The following is a 19,427-nucleotide window of genomic DNA, read 5'->3' on the forward strand; positions in this document are numbered from 1 at the left end:
CTCTTTGTTTTATTTTTTATATTTCCGATTGTTTTGGGGTGTACCCAAATTTAAACAAAAAAATAAAAAATAAAATAAAAAACAAAAACAATAACCAGTGTTGACTACCTCCTCCTCCTCCTACACCGCCCCTTCCACCTACACCGCCACATCCACCGCCTTCTCAACCTCCTAGTCCATATGGACCTCGTCCTCCTAGATCAAGATTATTATTTTTTATTTTTACGTATTTTATGTTATTTAACCACCTCAGCTCCCCTAGCTTAAACCCCCTTAATGACCAGACCACTTTTTACAATTCTGCACTACACTACTTTCACGGTTTATTGCTCGGTCATACAACTTACCACCCAAATGAATTTTACCTCCTTTTTTTCTCACAAATACAGCTTTATTTTGGTGGTATTTGATTGCTGCTAAGATTTTTCATTTTTCCGATATTAATCAAAATAGGCCGCAATTTTCTCAAAAAAAGTGCATTTTTAACTTTCTCTGGTTAAATTGTTCAAATATAATTACATTTCTATACAAGTTTGTGTCAGAATTTATTGTGCTACATGTCTTTGATTTAAAAAAATCCAATAAGTGCATATTTATTGGTTTGCACAAAAGTTATAGCATTTACAAACTATGGTACAAAAATGTGAATTTCCGCATTTTTAAGCAGCTCTGACTTTCTGAGCAACTGTCATGATTCTTGAGGTGCTAGAATGCCAGGATAGTATAAATAGTATAAATCCTGGCGAATGATCGCTGCTGGCAGGCTGTAGATCAACTTGTTTACCTTGCGATCCTGTGAACGCGCGCTCCTGTGTGCGCGCATTCACAGGAAATCTCGCGTCTCTCGAGATGACCCGCTGATGCGTCAAGGAGGAATAACCCGGCCGCCCGCAGGACGCATCCCTGCGTTAGGCGGTCGGGAGGAGGTTAAAGTCATTTCCCTATCCACATTTGTTTGCAGAGCACTTGCCATGCTCTTAACCACATTTTCTGCCTTTTGCAGCCCTCTAGTCCTTTCCATTACATTTTTAGAGCCATTTTAGTGCTCCAAAGTTCGGGTTTCCATTGACTTCAATAGGGTTCGGGTTCGGGGTCAAGTTCGAGTCCCGAACTCAAACTTTTTTTGCGAAGTTCGGCCGAACCCGTCGAACCCAAACTTCCAGGTGTCCGCTCAACTCTTTTTATGGGGCCTGTACTCCCGTGGCCTAAGATAAAATTCCCGTGGCGTCTGTTCACCATACAGTTCAATGGTAGGAAAAAAAATTACGTTAACGTATGCATTTTTTTAATGGACTCTGCAGGATACAAAAACATGGAATGCTGCACATTTCTATACATCAAACCGATAGGAAAGAAAAATTTTCTAGGCTCCAGCAGGGCACATTTTTCTGAGTTTCCCTTTAAGACGCATGAAAATGGCCCCTGATTAAGATACATATTTTTTGTGGGAATTTTTTCCAAGGTTCCCCCTCTGGTATATCACTGCCCATGTTGTGGGACTATTTGTGTACTTCTAGTAAGTATTTGGTGGCTGCAAATATGACCTGAAGGTTTTTCAGGTTCGCCTGCCATTAAAGTGAATGGGGCCCACCACGAACGCGCGGTTTACAAACATTTGATCGCGAACTCGCATTCGCAAAACGTCCTGGCCGTTGTTCGTCCATCACTATGCGTCTATATGTATATATATATTTATTTAACCTTTAATATAAATATATATAGATATAGTAGAAATAACTGACTATACAGTAGACTTGTTAATTGTTTAATAAATACTTTATTATTCAAACACAGCATATAGTCCTTTGTCGCCGTCACAATCCAGCACATGCCGTTCAGGAAAAGTGAGAGTAACAGGTAGAATAAAGGAAATAGGTGGAGTCAGCAATAGTTGGTTAAACCTATTCATCAATATTAATTATTAATATTAATCCAAAATTATTAATAATTAATATTCCCTTTAACAATATCCCTTTGAACTTCCACCGATAGAGTTTCAACATCCTCACCATCCGCACCTACAATTGCCTCTTTCTCAATTGTCTTCAGATCACTTCTCACATACAGGCACACACCACCACCTTTTCTATTGACCCGGTCTTTCCTAAATAGTGTAAAACCCTCAATATTAACAGCTCAGTCATGCAAAGAATCCAACCATGTCTTAGCCTCACCAACTACATCTATGTGTTCTTCTAGTACCATAGCCTCCAGCGACCCCATTTTTGTAGCTAGACTTCTGGCATTTGAGAAAATACATTTAAAATTACTATTACCTGTAAAGTGAATATCTGGGATTTTTTTCTTACCTTTGTTGATGTTTGTATATAACAGGTTCTTGTTACCAGCAGCTCTATTTTTCATCAGTTTATAGCTTTTCCCAGTCTTCTCCCTACTTTCCTCACTAACCCCAGCCCCACTAAATCCCCACTGTCCCCTCCTATATCCCACTCTCTATCTACACTATCTACTATATCCCCCAGAGCAGTTACACCCTCCCCATTAAGGTGCAGCCCGTCCCTACTGTAGAGCCTGGAACCGAAAGAGAAGTCATCCCAGTTCTCCATGAACCCAACAATGCAGTGGGAATATAAATTAGGCTTTTTGGACCTGTTTTTCTTTTCAACTTTATCAACTATGTAACAGGTTTGACAGGGATTTAACCCCTTCACAACCACAATAATCAGTTCCCTGTCACACAAAAAAACTGAATACAGTGCTTATATTAAAAACTGTGTTTCTGATAGGAAACTACTGCTCCAGCATTTGGGCAGTTGTCTGGGAACCCTGTGGAATTAGTTATGATATCACCGGGACTCCCTATGCAGAGGGAATTTGAAGGCATACAGAGAAGACATGATCTGCATCATCTCTGCATACTTGTCTTTACAGATCACTAGTAACATTGATCTATTCACTGTTATCAAGAATCAGTATATGGGGGCAGTGGAGAATGCATAGATAATGTGTTCTCTACTAACCTGTGCACCCAAATGGAATTAATAAAGTAGAATATTAATAAATAAATCAAAAATAAAATCAGAAACAAGATTAAAATGTAAAATAGAATTAAAACAGTACATCACCAGTCCTCCAAACAATGCCTTTGGCCTGCGAGATTTAGCACAAGGCAAAGAAGAGCACCGGAGCTCATATGAGGGGGGCCGGAGGGGTGAAGATGGCGATACATCCTGGTTCAGCTCTGAACCCGGACAACCTCTTTAAGAACCAGGCCAGGCCATTTTTGCTTTTTTTTTTCCTCCTGGCCTTCCAAAAGCGATAACTTACTTTACTTTCCCTATACTATTTTTTACTTTCCATATTCAAGGATTTGTGTTTTCTGTTATTTTTAATGGCACCATTTAAAGTATCATTAGCTTGTACTGAAAAATATTGTATTGTCCTTGGTGTTCACTGTGCTCTAAACATGAAATGACCTTATTCTGTGAGTCTGCTATGCTCATCAATACCTACAAATACTATATTGCAGAAATAATAAAGCCTGTGGCAAAAATAACTTCGCCACTGGGTTTTGGAGGGGCCTGTTGGCCAGCCTCTTGCCTCAGGATTATGGCCCACATACTAACTTTGAAGGAGAAGACAGACCGGCCACACAGCCTAAATCTGTGGAACTGTTTTGGGCAGGAAAGGCATGCTTGCGGTCGGCCAAATGTGACTTCCATGGAATTCGGGAACCCCTGCTCGGATCTGGGTGATTTTTGGGGATATGTGCTGTTTTGAGGTGTTTTCTGTGTTTTGGGGAAAAAAAAATTGTTTTCTGCCTGTGAGTGATTAAGTTAGCCCATTATGTTTGGTAATTGTATCACAGGCAGAGCCCATTGTGTTTTGGTAATTGTATTTTGTTGATTGCGTCAAAGACAATTCCTATTCTGTTATTGAGTGCGTCACAGGCAATGCCATTGTGTTTGTTAATTGCATCACAGACAATGCCATTGTGTTTGTTGAATGTATAGTTTTTGTGTTTAAACTGTAAAACTGTAAAGGATTGGCTGCTATGTTATGTCCTCAGTTCCCAACCAGGTCCACGGGGGTGGTACCCTTGTTGGAAAATGTGTATATAAGTCAATGCTTGTGTGTTCAATAAAGAGACCTGCTTTACCCCTTCATGAAGTTTTGGCTCATGTTTGGGGGATGGGATAACTACACTCTTGGGGATTGCTATATCACAATACTCCCCTGAGTATAAGCTCTTGTTAGAGCTTGTTCATGGTTTCTGCTCTCTGGATTTAGGAGAGGTTCACCCACTGGAAGCTGAAGCCCAGTCTTGGGTCCAGCGTGGGTGGAGGATGGTGAGACCCCAACCAAGCTGCGGCGGTTCGTGGGGTCTGTGGTGGTTATAGTGTCATGTTGAGTGCTTGGGGCCCTCGGGAAGCACTAGGAGCATCCATCAACTGAGGTACCAAGTCGGGGTGCCAGGAGATCTGTTACAAAGCCATATAGATAGTCCCCCTGAAAATACCTGTACCAGTCAGAGGCCTACAAAAAATAAGAACCTTTAAATAAAGCAAAATTGCCTTTGCATCACCATAATCTGACACACATCTCATATCATTCCATCTACAGAGCTTGTAAGGGCTCAGCTCCTAAACTCATTCCATACATACCCATATATCTACACACAAATGACCTATGTGTATGGGATATATTGCTTTAAGGGTTTAAATGATAAGAAAGCTACGTGAGTCCCACAAAAAAGAAACCACATGTTTTTGGTACACTGAGAAACTAAAAAGGAAACCTTTACAATGCAGCAAAAAGGTCACTTGGTTGACTGAGTAAGACTTCATACACTTGATAGTATTTTTCATCTGTGTGCCATCTGCATTCATTTCTATGGGTCCATGCACACATCCATATTTTTTGTGGATCCGTGTGGCTGTTTCGAAAATTATAGAACATGTCCTATTCTTGTCTGTATTGTGGATGAGAATAGCCATTTCTATTCATGGGAGTGAAAGAAATAGGGATTGCACACAGAAGGTGTCTTTATTTTGGGGATCCGTTGTTTGCAAACTGAAATACGCATATAGAACCCAAGTTAAAGGTGCCCATACATATTAAAGCAAAGTCGGCAGTACCCACTCTTCTTACCAGATCATATGAGAAAAGAAGGATTGGTCATGTTAGATTTCAACATGCCTTATTCTTTTTTCTCACGGGTGATAAGCTGCTGCTGAGTCTGATAGTGGCTTACTTTCTACTCACTACTGAGAACACATGCATGCTTGGTTTAGTCAAGTATGAACGAGTTGGGAGGGATAGTTGCCGGCTGCGTTCTCACACAGAGCTAGTTAGTGTTAGATGTTTTCTTTTCTTTTCTCAAAAGCTGCATTTTTACTTTATCCTATAGTTAATCTGACTTTGGATTTGAAACAATAAAGTCTCAGATATGCAAAACTAGAAGAAATCAATACCTTTTACACCTTCTCAGCACTTTAAAGCTCTGGAAATCATCATTTTCAGATCAATAAACAGCTGCAATACTTCAGATGATGACTTGTTCAAAGTGATTCACCATATTGCTCAATTCTAGGTACTCTGGTACATTTTCCAGCACTAGTGGAAAGTTAACTTTCATTAAGTGAGTAGTCAACACCCACTCTCCATTTTTTTACTGGTCTGACAAAGATGCAATATTTCCAGGACTATATAAGCTTAGAAATATTCTGCTCAGCCAAATGTCCAGTACATCTCCTAAACAAGGTGAGTGGGAAAACATGAATGCATATGCTGATAAAATGATCACTGATAGTAGCATACATAATAATGTCAGTTATTTGAATCAATGTTTAATAATTTGCTGTAATGTATTACTTTATTATTTATTGTAAAATACAGGTATTACACCCAGGTGTGCTCGTGAAATGAAGATCTACAGCACCCCCCTAGTCTTCTGCTTTATAATCTCAATTTCATCAGTGTCTTCTCAAAGTAAGAGAGCATTTATTAGATAAACTATTAATTGAATGAGGTTCCTACATGATAGTATCTAAATGGGAAAAAATGTAGTTATTTTGTAATTATGATGGTTGCTGTGCTCTAGCAATGTACTATGTGATTCTGCACATGATACAATACCTAAGGTATACCCTGCCAGGGCTGACAGGGACTGGACAAGGGGAGCCATTAGTGCAGGAATGTGGCTGTTGTATATGTGAGATCCCGCCAATGGCACACATAGGTCATTTGAAGGTGTTTCATCTAAATATTCAGTTTGATACAATACGACTGAGCTGAATTATTCTTATATTGAATTATTAATTATGGATAGTAAGAATCTACCCCACAAGGCCTGGTCCCAAGTCTTGTTAATACTGCTCTATCCCTAGTTCCACAATGATATTTTGGGCTGTCAATGGCTGAAGAGTGACATGCAGTTTGCTGAGAGCCACTAGTTGGCAACAGATTTAAGGTGGCAAAATAATATCTAAAGCATACATGTGGTATCATACCTACCTTCTCGAATATGAACTAAATTAAAGTACTTCTTTGTCTTCTGTAATGCTGAGGTCACGAATGATATTGTATTGGTATGAGAAGCAAATAATTGGTATGCTTGAGAATACACTGGCGGGTCATTGGATATGGTGACAAATGACTTCCGGCAGATGTAACCTCATTTCTAATTTGCATGCTGGTTATATATATTGTGGTGAAGATGTAAATGAAATGCTTTTGAAATCATGATAATGTTCCCTTTGCATTTAAGTTGCTTAAAATGTGCAGTCAACTGTGTACTAAACAAGTAAATAAATTTTTTACCATTCCATTCAATTACAAAGATTAAAATTATATTTTTATGTTTGAATAAAATATATGACCAACCTGTTTCCTAAACCTTGCCCTCCTCTGCACTCAGTCTAGTTTAGGCTACTTTCACACTGGCGTTTTGGCTTTCCATTTGTGAGATCCGTTCAGGGCTCTCACAAGCGGTCCAAAACGGATCAGTTTGCATTCTAATGCATTCTGAATGGATAAGGATCCGCTCAGAATGCATCAGTTTGCCTCTGTTCCGTCTCCATTACGCTTTGGAGGCGGTGTCCGTCTAGCGAAACTGAGCCAAACGGATCCGTTCTGACACACAATGTAAGTCAATGGGAACAGATCCGTTTTCTATGACGCAATAGAAAACGGATCCGTCCTCTATTGACTTTCAATTGTGTTCAAGACGGATCCGTCTTGGCTATGCTAAAGATAATACAAACGGATCTGTTCTGAACGGGTGCAGACGGTTGTATTATTTAAACTGATCCGTTTGTGCAGATCCATGACGGATCCGCACCAAACGCGAGTGTGAAAGTAGCCTTAGATGTAGTTCATATGAAATAAATTAAAGGACTTCTTTGTCTTATGTAATGCTGAGGTCACATCACCGTTTAGCTTTCTGTTCTTCTGATCCATCAGAAGAACATAAAAATAAAGAAAAAAAGGATACGTTATTTTAAAAATCAGTTATGATCACTTTCCATCAGTTTGTGTCACTTCTATGAGAGATCAGTTATTTTTGCATGCAGGACTTTTTCTGCCCCCAAAAATAACTGATCACTGACGGAAGTGACATAAACTGATGGAAAGTGATCATAACTGATGCTTAAAATTACAGATCAGTTTTTTTCTGTTCTTCTGACAGATCAGAAGAACAAAAAGCTAAGCGGCGATGTGAACTTGCCTTAAAATGTTGGAAGACCATATTGAAACTTTTGTGACTCACAAGTTGCCATGAGAGCACGGTAACCTGTGAGTCATGCTAAAACCCAATTCAGTTCAGTGGGTGTCACGGAAAAGATGGTATATCCAAAAAAGAGGGGGGTCTACCACCCTGACGGCGCCAACCCCATGAGGTCCCAAAGAAGGGACAGAAGAACAAATAGACTAAATGATGAAAAAATGTCAATGGAAATATTAAAACCAAAAAATTAGAAAGAGGATAAGAGAAGCAAGATCTACTTGCTATATTAGATAAAAGTGATGAAATCAATTCTGGTCTAATAAAAGAGTAGTAAGTCACCGAGGAGGAGGTCAATGGGATGAAGTTCCAAACACCCAATGACCAAAACCTCCCCCACCAGGATCGCTTGTAGGAAAAGATTGGCCAGACTAAATGTGCCCAATTATTTTGAAATGTCCATTACATCCAAAGTGTGAAGTAGCTGTCTATAACTCAAGGCTAATTTGTTGCATCATTTCCTTGCTAAAATGGCTATTTCATGTTTCAATGAAAATATTTAAGCTTACAATTACCCTCATAATTGTGCTAAGTGGCAAAGTGGTGTTGGCATATGTTTAAAAAGAGTTTCATGACATGTCTAAGCAACAAAAAGCAATTCCATTGATTTGGAGTGCCAGGGCCTACTTCCTGACAATGAAGGGGTATTGCGAGGAAGGCATGCCACTCACTCACTTGTTTAAGTTTCATCCCTTGACATACACATCTTTACTGGAAAGTAGAATATATCTTTCAAGAAGAGGCAAGAAATGCTTAGTACTTAGGCAAGATTTGTAGGTCTCTATAAAAGCTGGCAGCTCTCCTTAAAAAACATAGACATTTGAGGTTTTCCACAGTTTATTTGTTTATGGTGAGTTAATTGAAGAAAGGTATGGTTTATAACTGTATTAATGTTTTTTTAATTTTGCTACATTGAAATACATGTAGTGAATAGACTATGGGGTACATTTATTAAGACCGGTGTTTTAGACGACGGTCTTAATAAACCCCTTGACTAGCAGTGGATTCGCCGGAGTTCGTCCAGCATCCAGCGCCAGTTCTAAATGTAAGACAGCTTCCTGCGGCTGCCTACTGCGGCTGCGCAAATACTAAGTGGGGGACATGGTGGATGATTTTAAATCTCCACTGTGGATACACCGCTTAAGATTTAACATCACATGTGTTGGGGGATATATGTACATTCCCTGAGTGCTCAGATAACCATCTGGGCCAACCAGATGGTTCACCCTAATGAAATATCTTTCATGCGCAGAAAAAGTGCCTTAAAGGCTACTTACTACATTATATGCAGCATGAGATGGACAGATCTATAATATCCAGGAGTGTCGCAATGAACCACAGAACCACATTAAGCCACTATTGGAATGATGGCATAATTAGTTGGAATAATAAAACATGTTCTCTCTTGCCAAAAGCCAGTTGGCCATATATTGCAACATCCTTTTGGGTAGCTGCAATATTATTGAAATCATAGTATTATTTTTAAATTTTATGATTTTTATTTTTTATTAATTGCTACCTTTAGACAGAGGCTATATCCTTGTGGTCATATCAGGTAATTACACACTATGTTTTCTAGTTACGGACATAATCAATCATGCTAGTGCATAGGGAACACTGAAATTTTGGCTCTGTGTATATACATCTGGTTTCCATCAAATTTTGAATGGTAGAAACCCTAAAATGGAGTGCATTGATGCACTCGAAATGCCACCTTGAAACCCCTCCTTGGTTTCTCAGAGGAAGGCCGTAAAGGCGAACCCTTCATTGAGCCCTTTGGGACTGAGACTGTCAAGCCGGTAGATCCACCTAGTCTCTTCTTTCAAAAGTATGGCATCTAGATCTCCCTTTCTCGCACCCAGTTTTTTTTTTGCAAATTCCCCAGAATTTAAGTGCCTTGTGATCTCCACCATGATAGGCCCTAACATGCCTGGAGATGGATGTGTCTGCCTTAGTGTTGATGCTACTTAAATGCTGGCTAATATAGGTGTATTTTAGCTTAATAAATGACCTCCCAAATTACCAAATTTTAAAAGGGTTGGCTGCTTTGAACAATTCCTTTTCGGTGAAAGCGTGCCCTAACAATAAACTGTTTATCGCTCTCATTAAGAGACAAATGAGCATTGCAGGTATGATACCTTTTAATGGCTAAAAATGAAAGCAATTATGTTGAATAGCAGTTTAGGTCTCTTCATCAGGAATAATATAAGGCTACTTTCACATTTGCGTTCGGGCTCCGCTTGTGAGCTCCGTTTGAAGGCTCTCACAAGCGGCCCCGAACGCATCCGTACTGCCCCAATGCATTCTGAGTGGAGGCGGATCCGCTCAGAATGCATCAGTCTGCCAGCGTTCAGCCTCCGCTCCGCTCGGTGAGCGGACACCTGACCGCTGCTTGCAGCGTTCGGGTGTCCGCCTGGCCGTGCGGAGGCAAGCGGATCCGTCCAGACTTACAATGTAAGTCAATGGGGACGGATCCGTTTGAAGTTGACACAATATGGTACAATTTTCAAACGGATCCGTCCCCCATTGACTTTCAATGTAAAGTCTGGACGGATCCGTCTGAACAACTTTCACACTTAGAATTTTTTTTAAACTATAATGCAGACGGATCCGTTCTGAACGGATCCAAACGTCTGCATTATAGGAGAGGATCCGTCTGTGCAGACACCAGACGGATCCTCTCTGAACGCTAGTGTGAAAGTAGCCTAAGTGTCTGAAGAAACACAAATATACACAAAAGAGCAGAGACATGGGATAATAAATGTTCATTTAGAAAAGAAAGATAATAAGGCACAAGGTTTCTGAACCAACATCAATTCAGAGACAAAACAAACTTTCAGACCTCTTACCTGTACACTAATTAATTCTCCAACAACGTTTTGTTTTTCTGATGTTTTAAATGTGTATCTATTACCCCATGTCTCTGCATTTCTTGTGTATAAGCTGTATAAGTATTTTTAAGAATCTTATATTACACTGTTACAGTGAGGAGCAGAAGTATTTGAACACCCTGGGATTTTGCAAGTTCTCCCACTTAGAAATCATTGAGGGGTCTGAAATTCACATTGTAGGTGCATTCCTACTCTGAGAGACAGAATTTAAAAAAAAAAAATCAGGAAATCACATTGTATGATTTTTAAAGAATTTATTTGTCTTGCACTGCTGAACATAAGTATTTGAACACCTGAGAAAATCAGTGTTAATATTTGGCCTTTGTTTGCAATTACAGCGGTCAAACGTTTCCTGTAGATCTTGACCAGGTTTGCACACTGCAACAGGGCTTTTGGCCCACTTCTCCACACAGATCTCCTCTAGATCTGTCAGGTTTCGGGCTGTCGCTGAGCAACACGGAGTTTCAGCTCCCTCCAAAGATGTTGGATTTAGGTCTGGAGACTGGCTAGGCCACTCCAGAACCTTCATATGCTTCTTACGCAGCCACTCCTTGGTTATCCTGGCTGTGTGCTTTGGGTTGTTGTCATGTTGGAAGACCCAGCCATGACCCATATTCAATGCTCTGACTGAGGGAAGGAGGTTGTTGCTCAAAATCTCACAATAAATGGCCCCATTCATCCTCTCCTTAATACAGTGCATTCGTCCTTTCCCCTTCACAGAAAAGCACCCTGATGAGGGGAATTTAGCTTATTGGAGATTGGAGATTTAGGTATATCTCAGTTTTCCGTCCCTCCTATTCCATTCCTAGCATGTTGCCCTTGTTTCCCATATAACCCAATTATTCTGTGTATTATTACGCCTCTTCCAGTCCTTTATATAACCCAGGAGCAACACACAACCCTCGCAGATACTTACCGGTATATATATAAAAATAGTTTACTGATAACATAGAGATGACAAAGCAATGGACATTATACATAAAGATACAGATAACACAATACACAGAGGACACCACCACACACAGCCACCTCCATTCCTGCCCACCCTGGATGCTAAGAAAATGTGGCTAATAATGTGTATGTATATACAGTATATCCAGAGTCCACCAATTTACAGTCTACTGGATCTACTCTTCTAACCAACTCACATCCAGTACCTGACCATTAGTACATGTACATATAGAGACTCATGCATAAACAGCATATATAATCTATTGGTAATACAATTGCAGACTACAAATATCTATATGTACACATATAAAGTCTACTGGGATATTATACTTATAAACATACCCACATAAGCACACATATAACCTAGCTTGCTCCTGAAATGCTGTTCATCCAAGGGTGTCCAGGAAGAGAAGAGAAAGCCCTACTCCCAACTTTTACCTATATGTTCCTGTGTCCCAGCCCCCCAACATAGACTCCACCCTGTGACCACCCAAATATCTTCCCCCATCGCTTGGACAAGAGAATGTTGTTCAACTGCTTTTACAATGTGCCCTTCCTGCCTTAGATATGCTAACAAGGGACACAATGCTACTGGCCATACTGAATGGATGAATACCACTGGGTCCAACTATTAGGCATATTTGTGTGGTCATCAGGATGAGGTTCAGGCTGAAAGCCATATTTCCCTTAACAACCCCCCAAAGCATGATGTTATCACCCCCATGCTTCACAGTAGGGATGGTATTCATGGGATGCAACTCTTCTTTTTTTTCCCTCTAAACACGACGAGTGAAGTTTAGACCAAAAAGTTATACTTTGGTCTCATCTGACCACATGACTTTCTCCAATGCCTCCTCTGGATTATCCAGATGGTCATTGGCAAACTTCAGTCGGGCCTGGACATGTGATAACTTGAGCAGGGGAACCTTCCGTGCAATGCATGATTTGAAACCATGACAGCGTAGTGTTCTACCGACAGTGACCTTTGAAACTGTGGTCTCAGTTCTCTTCATGTCATTGACCAGCTCCTCCCTTGTAGTTCTTGGCTGATTCCTTACCTTTCTTATCATCAGTGATACCCCACAAGTTGAGATCTTGCATGGAGTCCCAGTCCGAGGGAGGCTGACAGTCGTCTTTAGCCTCTGCCATTTTCTAACAATTGCTCCAACAGTTGATCTATTTTCACTAAGCTACTTGGCAATTGCCCCGTAGCCCTTTCCAGTCTTGTGGTGGTCAATAATTTTGTCTCTGGTGTCTTTTGACAACTCTTTGGTCTTGCCCATGGTAGTAGTTGGCGTCTGACTGATTGTCTTTAAAGAACTCAGACAGGTGCTACTAAGTTATATTAATGAGTGGAGTAGAGGTGGACTTTTTAAGGCACATTAACAGGTCTTTGAGAGACAGAATTCTTGATTTTTCAGGTGTTCAAATAATTATGTTCAGCAGTGCAAGACAAATCAATACTTTAAAAATCATACAATGTGATTTCCTGATATATATTTTTTTCAATTCTGTCTCTCCGAGTGGGAATGCACCTAAAATGTGAATTTCAGACCCCTCCATGATTTCTAAGTGGGAGAACTTGCAAAATCGCATGGTGTTCAAATACTTCTGTTCCTCACTGTATTTTATGCCTGATGATGAAGAGACTTAAGTTGTGTCGAAGGTGTTATGACAATGGTTGTGGAACCACAGTGCCAACTTACCAATTTAACCAATTTAACTGTGGGATATTCCTGAAGGCATTTTCCTGGCAAACCCCTGGTTTTCACTCTTCAACCACAATACAGTCATCTGGTCTTTTCTGCGGCGGGGAGGGGGGGGACAGCCACGAGGCCGCTACCTCTTTGAATAGTCCTGCTGTAGTTGGCAGCTGACACACGCTGGTCAGAGACACCAGTGAAAAGCAAGAGGAACAGGCAAAGCAGATAGAACTGAGCTGAGGTCAGGCAGGCTGAGTACATGCAAATCCAAGGACAGTCCAGGGCCAGGGCAGATGGAACTAGGGCAAAATACAGGACGATGAACAGATCAAGGTCACAGGCACAGCTTAAGTCACATGACAGACAGACTGGGTACAGAGACAGACAAAGGGATTATAGCTCTAGTACATGCTCCAGCAGACCTATTACACAGGAAAGAAGTGGGTCAGAGCCAAGCATATATATCAGTGCTAATCATCATGACACAGCTTAGCACCTATACACAGAGCAAGAGGGAATTAACCCCTATTGTGCCACAGTGTGGTGTGAGATTCAATGAATAAACCCAAATTCACACACAGAAAGGCCCTCTTTTCTTATGTCTGACACCTGCAGGAATACAGAACATATACAGGGTACAGGACACAGGCACAAGAACACAATTTTATACCCCTAGAGCCCCCTCTCTGCAAAGTAAGCTCATACATTTTTCTGGATGCAGAAACATAACAGAGGTTTATACCTCAAGGACACCTCCCCTGCAAAAGAAAGACCAAAGGTTAAGGACTAGTGTTGATCGAGTATCAAAGTGCTCTGGTGCTCGGGCCGAACACATCGGGATGCTTGGGTGCTCTACTGAGCACCCAAGTATAATGGAATTCAATGGGAGAACCCGAGCATGAAACCAGGCACCCCCTGCTCTGAAGAGAGGAGGGTGTCTGCTTCATAGGAAAAGGTCAGAAATTGATGGAAACACCACCGAAATGGTTCGGGAACAGCATGCGGAGGACATTCTTTCCTGTATATTTACTTGCATATAAAGTGCAAGTGCTGCCAAAAAGTACAAGGAAGAGACACTCCGATACAACCTGTATATCACATAAAGGCGGGCCTCATTCACATTGTGGTACAATTGTTCATGTAGTGGGACTCCTACACTCATAAAGCCTATGCACTAAGTGAAAAGGCTGCCAAAAATTCCAAGGACCGGCACTCCAATAGACCCTTTGTTACACATAAAGGAGGGCATCATACACAGCCTTGAAAAAATTATGATTGATGGCCTGCTGGTGACCCTCAAAAACATTATGGGCGAGGGCCTGCTGCCGCTTTGGTGACTCTAGATAACCTGGGGCCGATTGCACATCCCCGTGACGGCGACGATCCATTTGGATGTCTTCCCTATTAACTTTCAATGTTATTTTCTGCGCAAACCATGGTGACCACGTGTAATCATGGTTCGATTCCGGAGAGGGAGCCTGAGAAACGGCTATGGCTACCACATCCAAGCAAGGCAGCATGCACGCAAATTATCTATTAGGTATAATTAGGTGAGGGGCTGCAGGTGAGCTGACCCTGTAAAAGATTTTAGGTGCGGGCCTGCAGGTGAGCTGACCCTGTAAAGGATTTTAAGTGCAGGTCTGCAGGTGAGTTGACCCTGTAAAAGATTTTAGGTGTGGGCCTGCTGGTGAGCTGACCCTGTAAAAAATTATATGCGAGGGCCTGTTGGTGAGCTGACACTGTAAAACATTGTAGGTGAGGGTTTGCTGGTGAGCTGACCCTCTAAAAATTATACGCGAGGGTCTTCAGGTGAGCTGACCCTGTAAAAGATTGTAGGTGAAGGCCTGCTGGTGAGCTGACCCTGTAAAAAAATTGTATGGTTGAGCTGACCCTGTAAAAGATTTTTGGTGCGGGCCTGCTGGTGAGCTGACCCTGTAAAAGATTGTAGGTGAGGGCCTGCTAGTGAGCTGACCCTCTAAAAAATTATATGCGAGGGCCTTCAGATGAGATGACCCTGTAAAAGATTGAATCGCAGCTAAGACAATATCCTGTCAGAGGGAGTAATGATTACGGGTGGTATGTACAGTACAGACCAAAAGTTTGGACACACCTTCTCATTCAAAGAGTTTTCTTTATTTTCATGACTATGAAAATTGTAGATTCACACTGAAGGCATCAAAACTATGAATTAACACATGTGGAATTATATACATAACAAACAAGTGTGAAACAACTGAAAATATGTCATATTCTAGGTTCTTCAAAGTAGCCACCTTTTGCTTTGATTACTGCTTTGCACACTCTTGGCATTCTCTTGATGAGCTTCAAGAGGTAGTCCCCTGAAATGGTTTTCACTTCACAGGTGTGCCCTGTCAGGTTTAATAAGTGGGATTTCTTGCCTTATAAATGGGGTTGGGACCATCAGTTGCGTTGAGGAGAAGTCAGGTGGATACACAGCTGATAGTCCTACTGAATAGACTGTTAGAATTTGTATTATGGCAAGAAAAAAGCAGCTAAGTAAAGAAAAACGAGTGGCCATCATTACTTTAAGAAATGAAGGTCAGTCAGTCAGCCGAAAAATTGGGAAAACTTTGAAAGTAAGGGCTATTTGACCATGAAGGAGAGTGATGGGGTGCTGCGCCAGATGACCTGGACTCCACAGTCACCAGACCTGAACCCAATCAAGATGGTTTGGGGTGAGCTGGACCGCAGAGTGAAGGCAAAAGGGCCAACAAGTGCTAAGCAAGTGCTAAGCATCTCTGGGAACTCCTTCAAGACTGTTGGAAGACCATTTCAGGGGACTACCTCTTGAAGCTCATCAAGAGAATGCCAAGAGTGTGCAAAGCAGTAATCAAAGCAAAAGGTGGCTACTTTAAAGAACCTAGAATATGACATATTTTCAGTTGTTTCACACTTGTTTGTTATGTATATAATTCCACATGTGTTAATTCATAGTTTTGATGCCTTCATAGTCATGAAAATAAAGAAAACTCTTTGAATGAGAAGGTGTGTCCAAACTTTTGGTCTGTACTGTACATAAAATTATTTAGTCACAGGGTACGTCCTGTTATAAAACGTAGCCTTTAATATTAGTCACATATAAAATAACAAACTCCCACAGACAAACAAAACACAGAAAAAAGAAAAGAATTGAAAAAACTACACATCAGGGGTGGATGTATACTGTGTGTACTCTGCGGCAGTGTTCCTGTTCCTCAGTTATAATTTGAGGACATCAAGATATAGGCAGGGTAGTCGTATGTTATTTTGGGCCTGTCCCTAGGTTTGGCCCTCTACTACATGTGCCCTGCCTAGAAACGGAATGGCCGCCCTGATAGGGGCGATCCCGTATTCTGGAACCTCCTGAAATGCCCTAGGCTGACTCTATTACAAGATTATAGGCAGAGCCGTATTGGATGCCCATTTAATGATGGTCTAGTCTAGGTACAAAAAATAACAAAATTGCCGTACAAGGAGCAATAGAGCATCACAGCTGTGGATGCCCTGTATATTGATAAGTAATTGCTCTTAATGTGTCGTCTTAATGATACTAGAAAATCGTGATATTCAATATATACGGTTATCTATGTATATATTCATCTAAAGAGATGCCAAACACATTATTGGTATAAATATGATTTTTTAAGCGCCTGGAATTGCTGCCCTAGAGCAACAACATACAACTAGGCACCTTGATTATATGTGAGGGCCTACTGGTGAGCTGACCCTGTAAAAGATTTGAGGTGCGGGCCTGCTGGTGAGCTGACCCTGCAAAAGATTTTAGGTGCGGGCCTGCTAGTGAGCTGACCCTGTAAAAGATTGTAGGTAAGGGCCTGCTGGTGAGCTGAACCTCTAAAAAATTATATGCGAGGGCCTTCAGGTGAGCTAACCATGTAAAAGATTGTAGGTAAAGGACTGCTGGTGAGCTGACCCTGTAAAATATTAGCGAGGGCCTGCTGGTGAGCTGACCCTGTAAAAAATTATATGCGAGGGCCTGCTGGTGAGATGACACTGTAAAACATTGTAGGTGAGGGCTTGCTGGTGAGCTGAACCTGTAAAACATTATATGTGAGGGCCTGCTGGTGAGATGACCCTCTAAAAGGTTGTAGGTGAGGGCCTGCAGATGAGCTGACCCTTTAGAACATTATATGCAAGGGCCTTCAGGTGAGCTGACACTGTGAAAGATTGCAGGAGAAGGCCTGCTGGTGAGCTGAACCTCTAAAAAATTATATGCGAGGGCCTTCAGGTGAGATGACCCTGTAAAAGATTGTAGCTAAAGGCCTGCTGGTGAGCTGACACTGTAAAATATTGTATGCAAGGGCCTGCTGGTGAGCTGACTTTGTAAAAAATTATATGCGAGGGCCTGCTGGTGAGATGACCCTCTAAAAGGTTGTAGGTGAGGGCCTGCAGATGAGGTGACCCTTTAAAACATTATATGCGCGGGCCTTCAGGTGAGCTGACACTGTAAAAGATTGCAGGTGAAGGCCTGCTGGTGAGCTGACACTGTAAAATATTATATGCGAGTGCCTGCTGGTGAGCTGACCCTGTAAAAAATTATATGCGAGGGCCTGATGGTGAGATGACCCTGTAAAACATTGTAGCTTAGGGCTTGCTGGTGAGCTGACCCTGTAAAACATTATATGTGAGGGCCTGCTGGTGAGCTGACCCTCTAAAAGGTTGTAGGTGAGGGCCTGCAGATGAGCTGACCCTTTAAAAAATTATATGCGAGGGCTTTCAGGGGAGCTGAACCTGTAAAAGATTGCAGTTGAAGGCCTGCTGGTGATCTGACCCTGTATAAAATTATATGCGAGGGCCTTCAGGTGAGCTGAACCTGTAAAAGATTGCAGTTGAAGGCCTGCTGGTGAGCTGACCCTCTAAAAAATTATATATGAGGGCCTGCAGCTGAGCTGACCCTGTAAACCATTATATGCAAAGGGCATATATGCGACAAATAGGCATGTTGATATGATGGAAGAGGAGAAGGAGGATGAGAAAAGGAAGATTCAACCATATACCCTTGTTTGTGGTGGAAGGGGTGCATGGGAATTCAGTGTATTCAGTACATTATAAACAACACATTTAAAGTGCCTTTATGTTCATCAGGCACGAAGTCAGGGGCAATCCAGGCCTTGTTCATTTTCAAGAGTCAACCTGTCAGCATTTTCAGTTGACAGGCGGATACGCTTATCTGTTATAATGCCACCAGCAGCACTAAATACCCGCTCTGACAAAACGTTGGCGGCAGGGCAGGCCAGCACCTCTAAGGCGTAGAGCGCCAGTTCGTGCTACGTGTCCAGCTTGGCTGACAACGGCTTCTTTAATTCATATGCTGATATTTATTCCATCAATATTTACAGTAATTGGATGCGTTTCTGCCCGTCCAGCCTTCGTCAGCAAACATTTCACAAACTGATCCAAATCTCAAGTTATAGTGACTCCCCACACACACGTGGGATGGCGTCAGACGCCCAGGTAAGGCAGCCATAGCCATCTGTCAATCACAAGTGGTAGACGTATACACCAGCCTACACAACAAGTAACAGGATACATATATATACAAAGTATCACAATCTAATCACAAAGTTGCTCAAAATCAAATACAAACTTGCAAAATAATAATAAAGATAAAGTATCAAATATAAAACGATACCGCAAAATCACAAGTGTCATCTTGAATACGCAGTCTGAAAAGGAAACAAATAACCATTAATACATTATATACACTCACCTAAAGAATTATTAGGAACACCATACTAATATGGTGTTGGACCCCCTTTTGCCTTCACAACGGCCTTAATTCTACGTGGCATTGATTCCACAAGGTGCTGATAGCATTCTTTAGAAATGTTGGCCCATATTGATAGGATAGCATCTTGCAGCTGATGGAGATTTGAGGGATGTACATCCAGGGCACAAAGCTCCCGTTCCACCACATCCCAAAGATGCTCTATTGGGTGGAGATCTGGTGACTGTGGGGGCCATTTTAGTACAGTGAACTCATTGTCATGTTCAAGAAACCAATTTAAAATGATTCGAGCTTTGTGACATGGTGCATTATCCTGCTGGAAGTAGCCATCAGAGGGTGGGTACATGGTGGTCATGAAGGGATGGACATGATTAGAAACAATGCTCAGG

General features: G+C 41.5%; 1 protein-coding gene across 1 annotated transcript in view; it reads left to right on the forward strand.

Moving 5' to 3' along the window:
• Positions 1–5,656: 5,656 nt before the first annotated feature.
• The window catches only part of PRG4 (proteoglycan 4), a 181,890-nt gene continuing 168,119 nt past the window's right edge, over positions 5,657–19,427 (forward strand). The window contains exons 1-2 of the mRNA XM_040408297.1: positions 5,657–5,724; positions 5,860–5,952. Of these exons, the coding sequence (XP_040264231.1) occupies positions 5,700–5,724; positions 5,860–5,952 (118 nt within the window). The 5' untranslated portion in view covers positions 5,657–5,699. The remainder of the gene's footprint in view (positions 5,725–5,859; positions 5,953–19,427) is intronic.

The sequence above is a fragment of the Bufo bufo genome, chromosome 9 (genome assembly GCF_905171765.1).
Source record: "Bufo bufo chromosome 9, aBufBuf1.1, whole genome shotgun sequence".
In the NCBI taxonomy this organism is placed as follows: domain Eukaryota; kingdom Metazoa; phylum Chordata; class Amphibia; order Anura; family Bufonidae; genus Bufo; species Bufo bufo.